General features: G+C 41.0%; 1 protein-coding gene across 4 annotated transcripts in view; it reads left to right on the top strand.

The window, feature by feature from the left end:
- Positions 1-18498, top strand: part of SCUBE1 (signal peptide, CUB domain and EGF like domain containing 1) — a 177250-nt gene that overhangs the window by 64391 nt on the left and 94361 nt on the right. For all 4 annotated transcript variants that reach the window (XM_081957479.1, XM_081957478.1, XM_081957477.1 and 1 more), the window contains one exon: positions 13006-13140. In XM_081957479.1, coding sequence (XP_081813605.1) covers positions 13006-13140 — 135 coding nt within the window. The remainder of the gene's footprint in view (positions 1-13005; positions 13141-18498) is intronic.

Genomic DNA, 18498 nt, shown 5'->3' with positions numbered 1-18498 from the left:
AGCAGCCTCCAGGCACTGAGCAGGATTTCAGCCTGTTTTTCCCTGAGATTGATGGCAGTTGACTATACAGTGGTCAATGACTTCCCCAATAGCTATTTATGGTGTGTGTGTGTGTGTGTGTGTGTGTGTGTGTGTGTAGAGCAAGAGGCCTACCTCATCCCTAAATTCCCTACTCCAAGCGTATGTGTACATGTGTTTGTGAGAAAGAGAGGAAGGGTGTTAAATAGGAAAGATGAGATTTCTTGCAGTAAAGAACAGTTGAAAACTCTTACTACAGAATCTCTATCCTCCCCCATTATTTCTGAATGTGCCCACCTTTGGAGGGAATCCAAGAAACGGAGATCCTTCACTCTCCTGTTTGCCTGGGAACCTGTGTCATTTGAATCAATGGGCATTTCTTTACATAGAAAATATTTACCGTATTTTTCGGAGTATAAGACGCACCGGAGTATAAAATGCACCAAAATTTTGAAGAGTTAAATAAAAAAAGAAGTTTTTGCACTCTGCAGACCTCCCCAAAATGGGCCATTTTTCGCAAAAACGGCTCCGTTTTTTGTCAAAAAAAAGGGCATGAATAGCCTTTAGGAGGCTTATAGGGTGCTCCTGGGGACTGGGGGTGGAAAACAAGCAAAAAAACAGCCCACTTTTCACAAAAACGGGTCTGCTTTTGTCAAAAAAAGGGAATGCATAGCGTTTAGGAGGCTTATAGAGTGTTCCTGGAGGGGATGGGGGGGGCAAAACGAGCAAAATGCAACCTGTTTTTTACTCATTTCTGCCCTCCCCAGCCCCCAGGAACACTCTGGAAGCCTCTTAAAGGCTATGCACGTCCATTTTGGTGAAGGGGATGGGCTTTCAGGAGGCCAAAAATGCTGTATTCGGTGTATAAGATGCACCAAGATTTTCACCCTCTTTTTTGAGGGAAAAGGGTGCGTCTTATACTCCGAAAAATACATTAATTTAGTTATATTCTTAAGAAATGGTGCACATACAGTACATAGAAGAGACTTGATATTTTCTGAACAGGTCAGATCAGTAACTCAAAGAATATCATCCTTACACAGGTTTAGAATGTTCTCCTGTCTCTCTTGGATATTTCATATGTTCCTCTATCTGCTGTTGTGGCCCGCCAGAGGCCAGCAGAGCTGGCCGCAAAGTCATACAGTGTGGAGGTTGGGGAGGAGCATGGGCCTGTCTTGGAGGCTGGGGAAGGCTCGGACGAGGGCTCTGTGTTGGAGGCAGAGAGGGGGCCGAGGCTGTCTGACAGTTCTCAGCTGCCTTTGGAGATAGACAGCAGTGAGGCAGAGGAACAGCTAGAGCCTGTTCCCAGTGTGTGCATGTGCAGAGCTGCCAGAAGACAAGAACAACTCAGAAATCAGGATAGACTTGGGAGTAAAGTCATAGGACATAAAGGAGGAGTGAAAGAGGAGTGGGCTTTTGCAGGAAACAATTCGTTTGTTTGGTCGTTAGTTTAGTTTCAGGAGTGTGAAGATCTGTCCGTGAATCTCAGAGTCTCTGTGCCCAGTCTTTCCTTGCACAGCACCTCATTTGGAAAATATTTACATGGCAGCTTCCCAAGATAGATAAGGTCTGTAGTCATAAATATGCCAAAGAAGATAGGCATAGGAATGTCAAATCAAATTGAAAATGAACAAGGATCTACTTTAAGGCCGCTTCTGGGATGGTAGCAAGTGGCATTGCTGCAAACTGTCAGAGACCTGTCAGAGATATTCTATATTACAAAGAAAAATTATTCTCAGCCATAGAATCTCCATGTGATATCACTGATAACAACCCTTTATTTCTCAAGTAGACCTTGAAAGCAGGTAGTGAAGTAGCTGAAGACAGAATTCCTGTTGGCTGAATTTGATCTGGTTCAATAACCAGATTTATATATGTTTGTGGTAATCTCGTCCAGTGGGAGGATTAAAAAAAAATTACTACTGGTAAAATTGCATGGCTTGGTGGGCGTGGCATGGCAGGGGAAGGATACTGTAAAATCTCCATTCCCTCCCCACTCCTGGAGGAAGGATACTGTAAAATCTCCATTCCCTCCCCACTCCTGGGGGTAGGATATTGCAAAATCCCCATTTTCTCCCAATCACCTGGGACTCGGGAGGCAGAGAATAGATGGGGGCGGGGCCAGTCAGAGGTGGCATTTACCGGTTCTCCGAACTACTCAAAATTTCCCCTATCAATTCTCCAGAAGTGGTCAGAACCTGCTGAATGCCACCTCTGATCTCGTCCATCAATAAAAGCTGCAAAAGCAACCCAGTTATATGGTCAAGAGCGAAATGTTTCCTTCAGGGTTCTTGAACAATTTGATGCAACAGAACTACTTATGAATAAAAAGATATTTAGGGGGAAAAAGTACTTTCCACATAAGGACCAATTGTTGTCTGACATTTTTTTCTAAAGAATGTCATAGAATAATAAGTTGCAATTCTTCCTTACTGAATTTTCTAACCTTGGGAATGAACACGGGCATTTGCCCAAGTATCGCAGAACAAGAATAGATGGACTTTTTTGTGGTTTTTAAACAAACAGAGACTCTCCATTAAACCAAAATTCAGTAAGAAAGGATCAAAGGCAATAGGGAGACCTTGACTTAACATACTCACCAATGCTAATATATCCAGTTTCCAAGATAATGTAACCTAAGCCCTTTCCCATTGCAATAAATCTGCCTACTCTGAAGTGATGAGGATATTCCCTTTTTTTTTGTTTGAGAGCTTTTTGTAAGGGGCTTGAACTTTGGGCTTTATTGAATGAAATGTATTACTTAATCCCGGGCTAGATTTGGAAAAGAAGTTGTGCTGAGAGCATCGGTCAATAGCTTCCTTTGAAACTGGAGAAAGGGACAGAATCCTAATTGCTGCTATTTAGATGCACCAATGATGTTCATTACCATAAAACTTTGGATGAGTCTGAGTAATAAATGACTCGGGAATGCACTGCCATAAATTACATGTAGCTCCAAAACTCTGGTTGACAAGGAAGGAGAACATTATTCTCCACCAAAATATAGGCCCTCAATATATCTCAGGTCTCTGGTTTCATCACATTTTGGGATAGGCCACAGTTCATCCCTGTGGTGATGAAGCTTAGCTGTCTTCTTTTTTTTTTTTTTTACAACTGATCACAAGAAGATTGTTATAATCCTGAAGTGTTCTCAGAATGGTGACATTTGGTCCTACAAAATGTTCCCTAATTCAGTTATGTAGACAGACTCTTCAGAACAAGGATATTCCTTCTAAAGCTAGGATGGCGAACCTATGGCCACCAGCCCAGCTCCACCATGCATGTGCATGCGCTTCCCACTGGCCAGCTGGTCTTTGGGTCTCTGCTGGGGGGGTGGGACCAGTGGTGGGTCTCAGGTGGTACGCCCCGGTACGGGCATACTGGAGCCAGCCCGGAGCAATGGATATCGTTCCGGTACGGTACTCTGGAGGGCCCACCTGCCCGCCTGAGCTTCTTACCGGTCTTTTAAATCTTCTGTGCTTCTGCGCAGGCGCATCGCCCACACAACCCCTGCGTGACGCTCTCCTAAGACGCATGCGCGTCCATGTGGATGCCACCGGGCCCATTCCAATCGTACCAGTTGGAATGGGATCCGGAACCCACCACTGTGAGGGACACATGTGGGGGACGTGCATGTGCATGCGCGGGGGGCAGGGCATATGTACAGAGGGCACTTGCATTGCATTTTGGGGCCTCGCACAGCACCCCACACCTCATTTTTGCTTTCAAGTTGGTGCAGGAGGCTTTCCAGGCCCATAACCCCACGCCCTGTTTTGGGCCTGGAAAGCCTCCTGCAACAACCTGGAAGCCAAAAATGGGTGAGGGGGGTGGGGCGCATGCACGGCGGGGCAAGAGGGGGGGGTCACATGTGCATGCGCAGTATCTTACGTGCATGCATGGGGGTAGGGCACACATGGGGGTTGCATGCACATTCATGGGGGGCACACCGGTGTGTGTGTGTCTCACGCACATTGCATTATGGGTGAGGGCGCTTTTGGCACTCAACAACAAAAAGGTTAACCATCACTGCTCTAAAGCAATACTAGATGGACATGCTCCTTGAATATCAGATACATATGACAATGGGGGAGCTTTTTAAGTATGAGCCAACAGTGTGCTGCAGCTGACAAAATAGCCAAAACTGTTCTAGGTTGCATCAAGGTAGCAAGATCATGGGAAGTGATAGTAGCACTCTCTTCTGCACTAGTGAGACCACATTTGGAATAGTGCATCCAGTTCGGATTACCCTGATGCAAAAAAAGATGCTGAGGCCTGAGAAAGTGTGCAATAGTTTGGAAGAGGTCAGTCTACGTACCAAGGACTAGGTGCAAACTATTGCACAATATCCTTAAGTTTACATGTTAGCACAAATCAGTGGTGGGTTTCAAATTTTTTTAGAACCTCTTCTGTAGGTGTGGCCTGCTTTGTGGGAGAGGCTTGCCGGCCATGTGACCAGATGGGAGTGGCTTGGCAGTCAGGTGACAGGGTGGGAGTGGCTTGCCAGCCATGTGACCGAGTGAGAGTGGCTTGGTAGTCGTGTGACCGGGAGGGAGTGGCTTGGCAGTCATGTGACCAGGAGGGAGTGGCTTGCCAGCCATGTGACCGAGTGGGAGTGGCTTGGCAGTTGTGTGACCGGGAGGGAGTGGCTTGGCAGTCATGTGACCGGGAGGGAGTGGCTAAGACGATGTCAGCATTCCCAGTCAAGATAGAGGTATAAATTACACAGAAAAGAAAGAGGCATCCATACATCTGAATTTAACTTCAAAGCAGTGGCAACAACTTAAATTCATTAAATAATAATGTTTGTTAGGGCTATGCACTGTTTTTGAATATATAGGAATGTAAAGCCCACAGCATCTACTTTGTACTTTTTAAAGCTGCGGCACCTTTTTCCTAGATTCATGAAATATCTACTTTAAAGAGTTGTGGGTGGGTACTATATTTACAGTCTTGTATTTTCTTCAGTACTTTGTTTGGAACAGAATCCAAAGTACCATGCAGTCCTAGCATTTGTACTAAAGCTAGGAAGTTATTTTACAGGGCTTTGAGCACTCCTCCAGATCTGGTCAATGAAGCAGATGTTCCAAAGTACTCCCACAACTTTCCAATGCTTTGAAATCCCACCAAATGATTTATATAGGCCTATTTCATACTTTCTTCTATATGGCAATCAGGGTGGTTTTACATATGGTCCACAGGTGGTCTATTTTCCAAGTACTTAGAGGGCCAAGAACTGCCTTTCCTAGATGGCAGCTTTAGCTTCCTTGAATATTAACACACCTTCAGGCCATTCAAATATAGACTAGCTCTGATCCTGGAACCATATCACATGCTTTACATATTAATATCATATTTAGTGTAATCAATATTGCTAAAAAAAAATAGGCAGCAGTTAGAGTAGTTTGCAACAAAACATGGGCAATAAACAAGAAGGTGATTCACTACCACCACCCCTATTTTAGCTTGTTTCTGTCTTATATACATTACTAATATTTTCCTGCAATTCTTCCATAATCCAGACTACTAAAAAGAGTTCTACATAATGAGACTTTTAAAATATGTTTGATGTCCAACAGATTTCCTACTTATTAATATGAACAGGTTCTGGCCTGTTGCTTAAAAAAATAAATTCATACCACAATCTACAGGAAAATGCAGTCTGTAAGTATAATTTCTTTTGTGCTACTACTAACACCACTACACATAAGCACCATACAAAAGGCTAGGAAGATTATTTGCAGAACAGTGTGCTCTCTCACACTTGCCTTTGTTGTTTAAACCACTTGGTAGAGTATAATATACAATATACTGTGTATGTAGAGGGGAAACTACTTGGATTGGCCACCCTCTTAAGATCTCGGGCTTGGAATTATGTGCACCAGAAACATTACCTATTTGTTTCAGAGTATTTTCAGATTGACAGGCTGTCATGTGCTGAACTACCTGTTCTTTGTTTTGTGTACACAAACATAAAGTACAATCGGTGCAACTGTTAACTCTTTATACTGTGTATAATCTCTGAAAATGTAAAAGAGATAAAATATAGGACTCCCCAGTCTGTCCCAACCGCATTTCAGCTTCTGCAACTTCCCTCCACCCTCAAAATCCAGGGCCAATAAGTTATATTCCAATCCTACACAACAGAAACAACCCCCCCAACACACACACACACACACACACACACACACACTGTTTCCATTTCTTTGAAGGATTTTTCAGCACCTGTCCCTGCATAAAAAGGCTCAAGGAAAGATAATCAATTTCTTATTGGATTTGGAAGTACTTGGAAGTAGCAAAAGTTCCCACTGTTTTCCAGTGTCTCAAAAGCCCATCATAAAGGCGAGAGTCCATCCTTCTGCTTCTCAGTGCAGAAATCCCTAATATGTTCCAGTAGATTTCAAAAGCATCACTTGGAAGCAGAAACAGTCAAGAGTAGTCACTGCTATATAAGGTTTCTCTACTGCTGTGAGCTATACAATTTAAAGTTTCTGCACACTGCTATCAAGCAATTTAAGCAGGAATATATACCTCTGAGTAAACAGGTATTTTGCTTATGGCATTTGTACTTTACTGCCACGAGCAAGCACAAGACAGTCATACTATTAAAACTTGATAAGTATTCTTAACAAGAAATTCACAATGGTAGCATCACACATACATTCCAAAAATACTTACGATATTTGCACAACCACCTGCTTTGCAGTTCTTGTCTTCTTAACTGATGGGAGACTGAAACCCAATAAATATATCCCCAATAAAAAAGAATAGTATGTCAGAGTACTGAAAAACTCAGCCAAATGTGAAAATGCAAAGAAAAAAATATTGGACTTCCTGCTAAGAAGTAACAATTTATATATAGTATGCACAATTCTTTTAGTTAAATTATTGCTGAACAATTTAGAATAGTTGCATCACAATATTATTCTATTTGCCACTACTACCCTACTTCCTAGATGTTCACTATTGTCTCCCCCACCCCCCACCAAGATTTAAGGGCATGTGAAATAGTTTTGATGAAAATTGCATGATATGAAACTTCTCTACTTTGAAATAACGTTTAGTTTTAATTCTCCAATAAATCAAAAGGAATATTTCACGCTTCCTTGTTAAACAGCATTTGTTTTAGCTTTCCATAGCTCTCCCCAAAACCAACCAAGGAAGATAAAACCACAGAAATCTAACATTGTTGTGCATGGCTTTGCACTAAATTATCTGTATAGTAAGCCAAAAATAGTTTAAGATTATAATTAGCCCACCTGTTTTCCCCATTAACATGCAAATACATTTTTCTTGTTCAGAGACTGCATGAAAGATTCCCCAGTCCTTGCAAAATATCACATTAAATCCACATAACTACTCAAGTTTGTTTTCAGTATGCGCAAGGAAGGAGCAGGCACTATCTTTCAACACTTAGAAGTCCAACAATAAGCTTTTTTTTCTTAAATCAAGTTGAGCGGACTTAGCCTTTCCAGAGCTAAGGTGTATTGTTTTACCCAAGCAAACAGGAATGCTTTGTAAGGTGAATTATTATTCCACCAACATAGCATACCATACTCACATTCCTCTCCGCCAAGGGTTGCTAACTTATCTTTGCTTTCAGTCAAGTGAAGATTTTCCTCTTCCCCCCAACCTTTAAAGAAATAATAATTACTTCCTCACTCAAGCCTCAAGATTTGGGGGCATTCAGAATAAATCTTCCCAGTTTCCACAATTCACAGTAAACCGAACCTTACTTAGGAATAAACCCAGCTGATGTTGGGTCTTTGTATCTTGTACTTTTCAAGTAAGGTGCAACCACACATCTCTATGCATGTTTTTCCAGTATAACTATTCAGAGACTCTTCTCCCCTAAAAGTTCAGCCAGGCTTGCCATTCCCAGTCAAACCACCGCAAAGGCAAAGAGACTGTTCTTCTCGCACTCCTGAGGGCAGCTGGTTACCACCTCCATAAGACCCATCATCCCCAGAGCTCCCCTAAGTGAAGCATTGACCTCTTAGCCAGTTAAGTTTTTTTTTTTAAAGGAAGGGGGCACTATGAGGTGGAGGAACAGGAGAGCCACTTACCTCCCCCCTATTGAACTTTGCTAAATGGGTCGCCCCACTCTCCTTTTGCCCCTTGGCGACAAAAAAAAACAGCAGGAAGGAGAGCGGGTGTTTACCTGGAGAGAGCCACATCGCTCAGGGTCGCACAGGTCTGACTGTCCATTTCTCTTTAAGATGGCTGGTAAACTCCAGGTCGAAGTCCGGCGGAGGCAGGAATGCAAAAACGATGCCTACTACTCCCTTGCAAGGGGAGCGAAGGAAATGCTCTTCTCCTACTTCCCGGAGCTCCAAACCAAGCCGCGCACCTCTCCCAGCCGCTTTTTCAGCTTCCCAGAGCACCGAGAACCTTCCTGCCTCCACCGGACTCCACGCTCTTGCGTGAAGAGCGTGAAGTCCAGTGGAGGCAGGAAGGTTCTTGGCGCTCTGGGAAGCCGCAAAAGCGGCTGGGAGATGCACGTGGCTCCAAACCAAGCCTTGCAGCTTCCCGGAGCACCAAGAAAGTTCCTGCCTCCGCTAGACTTTTCGCTCTTCTCCATGCTTCCCGGCATCCAGCGGAGGCAGGAAGGTTCTCGGTGCTCAGGGAAGCTGCGAAAGCGCACGGCGGAAGAGCGCAAAGTCCAGCGGAGGCAGGTTCTCAGTGCTCCAAACCAAGCCATGCGCCTCTCCCAGCCGCTTTCGCAGCTTCCCAGAGCGCTGAGAATCTTCCTGCCTCCGCCGGACTTCGTGCTCTTGCCTGGAGAAGAGCGCAAAATTCAGTGGAGGCAGGAATGCAAAAATGAGGCCTTGCAAGAGGAGCGAAGGAAACTGCCTGGGTCTCTGCTCCCCACCCTGGAATGCCCCCGTGCTTTGCTGGCAGCCACGCCTCCGAGGCAAGTTCGGGGAGGTCCTAGGAGGCCGGCCATGCTACACAAGCTACCACCTGCAAGCGATGACGGAACGGGCGGGGGAAGCTAGCGAGGGGGAGGGGCAGGCGCTCTGTGACAAACCGGTTCTAACCAGTATGGTAGATTTCTGGAACCTCTTCTACTGAACCAGTTAGAACCGGCAGGAACCCACCCCTGGCACAAATGCTTAAGATCTTTCAACCAAGATTAGAACTTTACAAGGAAAGGGAAATGCCAGACATTCAAGTTGGGGTTTTTTTTTAAAGGTGAAAGATAGAAAGAATATGACATGTTGGTGGTAGAGAAGATCTTGAGATGATCATGAACAAGAAAGCAAACAAATGGATTTTAGTACAAAACAAACCTAAGTACTTACTCAACGCTCAAATGACCAGGTTCAAATATTTATATTTATGCAAGTCGTACACATTATATAAAAACACAGTGTTTCAGTAGAACGTGTACAACTTGCATAAATATTAAATATATTATATGGGGACAACCAGCTGCAAGGTGGATGGATTCACATTGGTGATGGGTTCATTGGAGGATCTGAAGGACCACTCTGGGTCTGATCATTCTGAAAGGCTCTAACTACATAGTACTATGAATCAACTCCAACTAGATGGCACATAATAAATCAGCGTCTAAAATACAACCTTCAACCATACGCAAAGTGAAGAATACCATTTTATAATGCCTTGGTACTGCATTCAGTTTTGGTCACCACAATGTAAAAAAGACGTTGAGACTCTAGAAAGAGTGCAGAGAAGAGCAACCAAGAGGATTAGGGGACTGGAGAATAAAACATATAATTGGAATTGGGTATGTCTAGTTTAATGAAAAGAAGGACTAGGGGAGACATGATAGCAGTGTTCCGATATCTCAGGGGCTGCCACAAAGAAGAGGGAGTCAAGCTATTCTCCAAAGCACCTGAGGGCAGGACAAGAAGCAATGGGTGGAAACTAATCAAGGAGCGAAGCAACTTAGAACTGAGGAGAAATTTCCTGACAGTTAGAACAATTAATCAATGGAACCACTTGCCTCCAGAAGTTGAGAATGCTCCAACACTGGAAGTTTTTAAGAAGATTGGATAATCATTTGTCTGAAGTGGTGTAGGATTTCCTGCCTACAGGAACTAGAAGACCTCCAAGGTCCCTTCCAACTCTGTTATTCTATTATGAATTCTATATAAATGTGTTCAAGCTTGGAAGTCCTTTATATTCCACTTCCAAGTGAGAACAAATTGCTGGGAATATGGAAGGAAAAAATGACTGTTTCTCATGTCTATCTTTTTGTTAGGCAAGCAGGCTATTATTTCTTTCCAACTTTGGGGTGATTTTAAATATACCATTGCAGTCTCAGTTTTTAAACTTAATTTTGCTCTGTGATCTTGATGTTTCTGATTTAAGTTACTTGTGCAGCTTTGGATTCATTATGACTCCCCATGAACCATTTTGTATTAATTTTCTTTTTAAGTATGTGGAGTAAGATATATTGTTCTTTTTTAAAAAAAAAAAACCATACTGTAAGCAAAACAGCCCTGGCAGCCCCTTTATTCTGCAGAAGGATTCAAGATTCTTTTTTTTATTGCATAGGACTGTTTCAACACCTTTAAAAGTATGCTTCCATGTACAAAACCAATTCCGTTGTATTTAAGTACAATGACAATAAAGATTATACTTATATATTGATTACTAAAGTGCTGCAACCATGCTTATACTTTTTAGCCAGGCTTTTGAATGATTCTGAAAACAATTTGCTTCAACAAATAGCCCCATTAACTGAGCTTTAAATCACTCACATTTGAAATCCTGGAAGCTAGCATCATTGGGGAAAAATGAGCACCCAATTACATCAAGATACTGATGGCAGATAATTGCACCTGAGCAAAGGCAGTCCTCTTGACATTTGATAAGCAGTTCGGTATTGTTTTTAAGGCACAAAGGAAACTTCCTTTCAGAAGGATATTCCAAGGCATATAAATGAAAAATACCTCAATGAAAACCAAGCTTATCCCTAACTAAATCCAGGTTGGGATTAAGCATTTCTTAAGAAGAGATTAAGCAATGCTTAATCCCAACCTGCTTAATCCCAACTGAGGGGACGGGGTGGCTCAGTGGATAAGAAGCTGAGCTTGTCGATCAGAAAGGTTGGCAGCTCGGCAGTTCGAATCCCTAGCACTGCATAACGGAGTGAACTCCCATTACTTGTCCCAGCTTCTGCCAACCTAGCAGTTCAAAAGCATGTAAAAATGCAAGTAGAAAAATAGGGACCACCTTTGGTGGGAAGGTAATAGTGTTCCGTGGCACCTTCGGTGTTTAGTCATGCCGGCCACATGACCACGGAGACGTCTTCGGACAGCGCTGGCACTTCGGCTTTGAAACGGAGATGAACACTGCCCCCTGGGGGCTGAGGAAGGCAGAAATGAGCAAAAACAGCCCATTTTTTGCTCAATTTTGCCCCCCCCCCAGCCCCCAGGAGTACTCTATAAGCTTCCTAAAGGCTATCCATGCCCTTTTTTTTTTGACAAAAAACGGGCCATTTTTTGCTCATTTTTGGCCCATTCCACACACACACCCCCGGAGCATTCTACAAGCCTCCTAAAGGCTATTCATGCTCTTTTTGGGGGGGGAAACGGGCCCATTTTTGGGGAAAGCGTTTTTTTTTAATTTGCCTCTTCAAAACCTTGGTGCATCTTATACTCCGAAAAATACGGTACTTATGACCATTACTTTGTCCCAAGGTCACACGATCCCCTTTTGCAACCTTCTGACATGCAAAATCAATGAGGAAGCCAGATTCATTTAGCAGTCGTGTGACTAACTTATCCATTGCAATGATTCCCCTTAACAACTGAGTCAAGAAAGGTTGTAAAAATGGGCCAAAACTCATTTAACAAATGTCTCTCTTAACAATAGAAATTTTGGGCTTAATTGGTGTCGTAAGTCAAAGACTACCTGTGTTTTGTTATGAAAAAAATGTATTTAGGATAGGGTTTTTTTTTTTAATGCAATCATTGACAACAACGTATAGAAAACACAATACATTCAGTTAGAAGATTGGTTTAGGAAATGCTGTCACTGTATTTATACTGGAAAACAAGTATCTAGAGCAGTGCTTTATTATTATTATTATTTTTTAACCCTTTATTGAAAATTATAAACTTTAAAATACAAATACCTTTAAAAATAGTTTTGTATAAGTTACAATCCCTTTTGACAGTCCTAACACAACCTTTTGTTATTCAAATACATTTTTATATATTCCTAATTATTCCTATATCTATACATCTATGTTGCTAAACTGTACATTTCATGTTCCTATTATTTATCCATTGATACCAGTTTTCCCAAACTGTATAATATTCTGAGTCTTCCTTGTCCCTTAACTCCAAGGTGAGTTTATCTATCTCTGCGCAATCAAAAATATTTTGGATTATCAAACAGTCTGTCGGCATGGTATCACTTTTCCAACATTGTGCGAGCGTTATTCTTGCTGCTGTAAATTATGTGCAAGATTAAATATTTTATCCCTTTCGTATACTTTCCCTTAATAATCCCCAGAAGGAGCAGTGCTTTTTAACTTTAGCAACTTGAAGATGGGTAGACATCATCTCTTAAAATCCCCAGTCAGCCATTCTGGGAATTGAAGTACACACATCGTCAGGTGGCCAAGGCTAAGAAGCATTGTCCTAAAACATGACAGTAGTTTTCTTGGCAACACATACAATAAATTTGTATCACCTTCTTTGCTTGTGTTGCTTTTATTGTCCAATCTAGTGTAGTGCCCTGGGATTCTCAGGAATTCTCCGTGTCCCATCCCACTTTGCTTAACTTTTTTGAGATCAGCCAATCTATGATTTGTGGTTCCAAGGTTTGTGCTGTGAAATGTGAAGGAAAGGAAAGGAGCAAAACTGATGCTCAATAAACCCAATAAATTATAATTTCATAAATGAATGGTTGATGAGACCATATGTTTGTCTGAATTGAAATGGAGAATTTGTGGCTTCTTATTGTATGCTGGGTGCTAACAACTCATATTAAAATTTATGTCTCTAGATGTTGACGAATGTTTGGATAACAATGGTGGCTGCCAACAGATTTGTGTCAATACTATGGGAAGCTATGAATGCCAGTGTAAAGAAGGGTTTTTCCTAAGCGATAATCAACACACCTGTATCCATCGTTCTAATGGTAAGTCCTGAAGAATATGCATTAACTTTAACACATACAGCATCAATGTTATTAGAAGACTGATGGAAAATTTCTTGGTGTATTTTAAAATCTGGGTTTTTACACTTTTGGTGATCTGTTGGGAGCAACATAGAAGGGATCGCAGCATTTATTTAAAACTAACCAGGTTTACACAGCAAAGTGAGACCATTGCCAAAACTCACTGGCACTTTGCCTAAGTACACCTGCAGTGGGAAGATAAGCACAAGTGTTACGAAATCTGTGGGTAACCCACTAATTGTAGCAAAATTGGGATCAAGAGCTGGCTTCTAGTCAAATGGGCATTTCCCAGATGGTGTGTATTAGTATATCTCTTGACTCAGAGTAATTAAACTTAAGAGCTCGTGACATTCAGTATTTTTATCCATTAATTTATATTTCTAGCCCACAAGTTTCAAACCTGTGGCATCACATTGACATCACGTGACGTTTTGCAACTATTTTCCCTTCACGGAGCTGATGGGAAAATAGTTGGCGTGGTCTATGAGCCCATTTGGCCCCAGGCCACCACTTTGACACCCCTGTTCTAGTTGAGTGGTGAGAGAAAATTGTAAGATGTCCAAACTACTAATAGTGCTGGTAAAAGTAAACTTATATCAAGAAAATATATCAGAGTTATATATCTTTTGGTTTGTCGTATACTTCTTGACCAACCCAAATCTCAATGAGTTCATTAATTTAATTGATACAGGGAGGTTGTACAATTATTTTATCGTATCAGACAGTGATGGCACCGCAGAATTTGAACGTGCTTGATTTTAAAGTGATTTCCACAGGCAAAATAGTGATTTTTCACCATTTTCCATTATAATTTTGTCTGAGAAAGAGGTGAATCCATACCAAACATCAGCAGACACTTTATACTATTTGATGATGTGACATTGCAATGAGCACGGGGCATTTCGCAATGAATTTTAACATGAGTTTTAACAGAATTGTTAATTTGATTTTGCTTTCCCCCTAATAAAACATTCATTTCAGCATACTGCCATGAAATGGGGAAAACAAAACTATGAGATTTGTTGGGTATTTTGTTTCTTTTGCCTTTTATAGCCCTACCTGCACAGTGGAGCCTTCGGTTCATACAATGATACACTTTCATTGGCAGTAATGAGTAGATGAATTATGTCTGAGAATTTATGAGCATGAATCACACACTTTAATACCTCAGCTATTAATTTAGCAAACAGCAAAGGAGTATTGGGTCAACTGTGGGGCAATCTCAGTTGTCTTGTGAGATCAGGCTTCGATTGTGGATGCTTGAAATAGGTTGTGAGAACTGGCTTATAGGAAAATTGATGTGGTGGTGGATCTAATGGACTTTAAGAACATAGAGATGGGAGTGTGGGAGGTCCAAATGATTGAGGCTTCTTTGTACCTCCAGGCTTTTGAAAGGTGCCAATTAGCAAACAACAAAATGATGGCAATGAAATAATAAGGGAGGACAAAAATAAGTACAGCTTGCATTCAAACTGCACCAGAGAAAAATATAATCTGAATATAACAATAATTTGAACCAAGTCATGATTATGATCAAAGGGGAAAGTTGATGATAACTATTATGAGCTGCCTGTGAATTTCTACCAGGCTTGTAAGGAGTGTAATTGTAAGTTAACAAAAAATAGGACTGGAATATTCTTCTGAAAATAACCCTTAACATGGTGGTCAATCATCAACTTGATAGGTTGCCCCTCCAGGCAGTAATATATATTTATAGAGATGCACAGAAATCTGTTTAAAACTCTCCTGCATGACTGCATTTCTTGAAATAAATACCACCAGGAAATGAGACTAGAATTTTAAACTCATGAAAATGGCAGGATTTTTACAGTTTTTAGGAAATGTAATTCTTATGGTCAAAGACATCTTTACAGTCAAAATGCAGTAACTTCCATTAAATCTGCAGCAGTTAGGTAATTTAATTATTGCCTGCAATTATTCATAATAATTCAAGGAAACCATAAGATAGACTGTTACCAGATATGGGTTTCACATAATTGTACCATCGGTTCGCCGTGCACTAAAAATGTGACTGTGCACATGTTCACACTCACGTTGCTCTTTCTTGCGCCTTGCGCGCATGCACCTTGCACGCATGTGCACGGCTTAGAAAACATGGCTAAATAGGCCACTACCGCTTCACCTGAACTGGTCCAAACTGGCTGAATACCACCACTGACTTTTACTGGATGAAAGAGGAGCATTTTGTAAGCAAAGAGTTTTTCTCCAGACACAAAGTTGTCCATCTTCTCAAGAGTGGGAAGAAGTTTTAAGCCAGTTTCTCAACTGTGGCCACTTTCAGATATGGGTGTTAGGTAAATAAGCTCCCCGTTAGGAGAGCGAATGTGCAGAGAAGCGTAATGAGAGTGGTATGGAAGAACACGCACAAACCAACATACAGGGACACCGAATAGTAAAAGTAATAGTAATTTACTTATGTGGAAAATAGAGGTATTCAGAGTTCATCAAACAGTCCAAGTCATACACGGTTCAATCAGTCAGTTATCAATGTCCTCAGTTAAGGATTGAGCCTTCGAACACAGTCCAGTATCATATACTCAGTTCAGCACACAAAGTCGCTAACAGTAGCAAAAACACAGTAACTCACGATACAGTATCAAGCAGTATTCACCGATCAGCATCTAACAGAGAACTAACAGTCATTCTGGCTCCATCTTATGACTGCTTGAGGTAACAGCAACCAATCACGTTTTAGCAGTACTTAAAGCTACAGTACTACCATCATGGTTTATATATTGCTGACCCAACTGTTAGCTTACATTCCTAACATTCTCCCCTTTGGGTAAGCAATATATATAACCTTACAGTCTGAGTCTGTATTCATCACAACAATGTTTGTGTTTTACAGTACCTTGGGCTTTGGTAAAATGATCAGCAATGTTTTCTTCAGACATACAATACTCTAGTGTAATCATTTTACTTATATCTTAGGTCAGTATGCTTTGTCCTTGTTTTTACGGCAAGATTGGATGCCATCTGAATCGCTGCTTGGTTGTCTTCATATACAATAATAGGCTCCCGTACATCAATCCCCATATCCAGTAGGAGTTGCTTGTAACAAACCAAATCAGTACATAACAGAGATAAACATGAGAATTGTCTAACAATGGGGACTTCAACTCCAAGAATCCCTAACCAATTGAGGTTGAGAAACACTCATTTAAGCTCTTAAGAAAATTAAATTAGCCCTCATAATCAATTATGGGGATGAGGAAGATCTGGCTTAGCAATCATGAAAGGGATCTGGAGATCATACATGTCTTGAATTGCAAAATGGGTGGCGTATGAATTTAATATTTAAATAAGCCAGAGTAATTATTTTATTGTGCACATTGTAGAAAAAGCAATTAGGATGTGGGGAGTCTTTGAGACTATGGAGTAAAAGGGACATTGTAAGACATTTGTCTGGTAAAATACATGGATGGCTCAAGTTGAAGATGTCCATTGTGTTATACTGTTCTATAATGAAGTATATCTGCAGTAATATTTATATGGTGAGCTTAATTTATATAGCTCAGGCATGTTCAACCTGTGGCCTGTGAGTGCACGCCACCCTGGGCAACTAGCGATGCAGCCCCATAAGATAATAATTTTAAAAAAAACCAATGGAAGCTTGTTATTTACGGTATATACATTAACTATATTAGATTTTTTGTACGCTGCCCAAGACAATGACTCTTCACTCAATGCAGCCCAGGCAAGTCAACAGGTTGGGCAACCATGATTTATATGAAGGATATCATAGTTGACAGAATGAATTGATAGTCTTTTGCATCAATGTTGTCTTTTGTATAAAAAGATACAATTTTTTGTATTTTCAAAATTAAAAAGTTAGCTGATCCTATGTTTAACCTAGAGATATCATCCTCCAACAATGATGTGCCCATTTGAATTTTGATCTGCAGGTTTTAAATATCTTCCAAATTTGGTTAGGTACATGCTGAGTTAAACAGTTCGCTGAGGTTAGCAATTTAAATGGATAATTAATTGTGCTATTTGGTTATTTACCATTCCGGCACTCTAATAATACAGCTTGGTCTTTACTGGAGATTATATGTCCCATTTTAAAATTTGAAGCAAATGCATAAGTTGTAAGAAACACGGCAGAAGGAAAGTCCTGCCTTATAAAACAATTTTCTATTGTTGACTACCTCAAAACTTCTGAGTACCTTAAGGTGATATTTCAGGTGTACATTTTTTGGAAGGTACTGTTTAAACAAATACCATTTCTGTGGCATTTAAATCATTTGGCTTTCTGGGTTTTGCTGTCAGTTCTGTCAAAAACATTTAATCGGATTAAATGGTATCTCTGCTCCGAGAAAAACACATGGAGTCAAATGACACCTATCCCTGCATCACTGTATTATAGTTCCTTGAGGCACATCACAACTAAATAGTTAAAAAGAATCTGAGTTTTAACCTCTGTGGGGAAAAAAGAGGGGGGGATTCTAGAACGCCGTGATCATTAAAAGTTTGATGATAAGAGCAAGTGACTTGAGAAAAGAAATTGATAGTATTACGCAGCAGGGGGAAGGCAAGGAAGCCAGCATAGGTGGGATATTCCAGCAAGATTGCAGAACTGTATCCAGTAAACACTATAGTAGAGCCCAATGGGATTCAGACAATCAACTATAAAGTTATATTTCCTTGTGCACCAGTTTACATTTGCATACATTAAAATCATTTGTAGTTTTGTTGCATATTCAGTAACTATGTAATGATCATGCTAACATTCTCCATACTCAGGGGTGAAATTCAGCAGGTTCTGACAGGTTCTGGAGAACCGGTAGTGAAAATTTTGAGGAGTTCGGAGAACAGGCAAATACCACCTCTGGCTGGCCCCAGGAGTGGGGTGGGAATGGAGATTTTGCAGTATCTTTTCCCCCTGCCACACCCATCAACCCATGCCCACGGAACCGGTAGTAAAAAAAATGAATTTCACCACTGATGTAAAGTGACCTGAATAATGTGAAGTCTTTTGCAAATATTACTCTCCCTTTGCTCAATGTAAACCTCAGATCATGCACAAATGATCTACGCTTCTAATAGAACAACGTAGAAAATCCTAGCAATCTCTATAGAACAATACAGTAATATCGTGTGTTTTGTTGCATAGAGAGATCGAAGTAGTTTACAAGAAACATTCCTCCGGGGTTAAAGGAAATGAAGGAGTTTGGCTTGCTTATCTAATGGCAAGAATGTATAAAATTCACAAAGTTTGATGCAGGTTTGACAGTTCTGACACTGAGAAAAAAATGAGAATCCCTGAAGCCATCTTGACAGCTGTTTCCAAGCTAT

This window comes from Natrix helvetica (assembly GCF_964273705.1).
Source record: "Natrix helvetica genome assembly, chromosome: 6".
Taxonomy (NCBI): domain Eukaryota; kingdom Metazoa; phylum Chordata; class Lepidosauria; order Squamata; family Natricidae; genus Natrix; species Natrix helvetica.
This window is presented reverse-complemented; position numbering and strand designations above follow the sequence as displayed.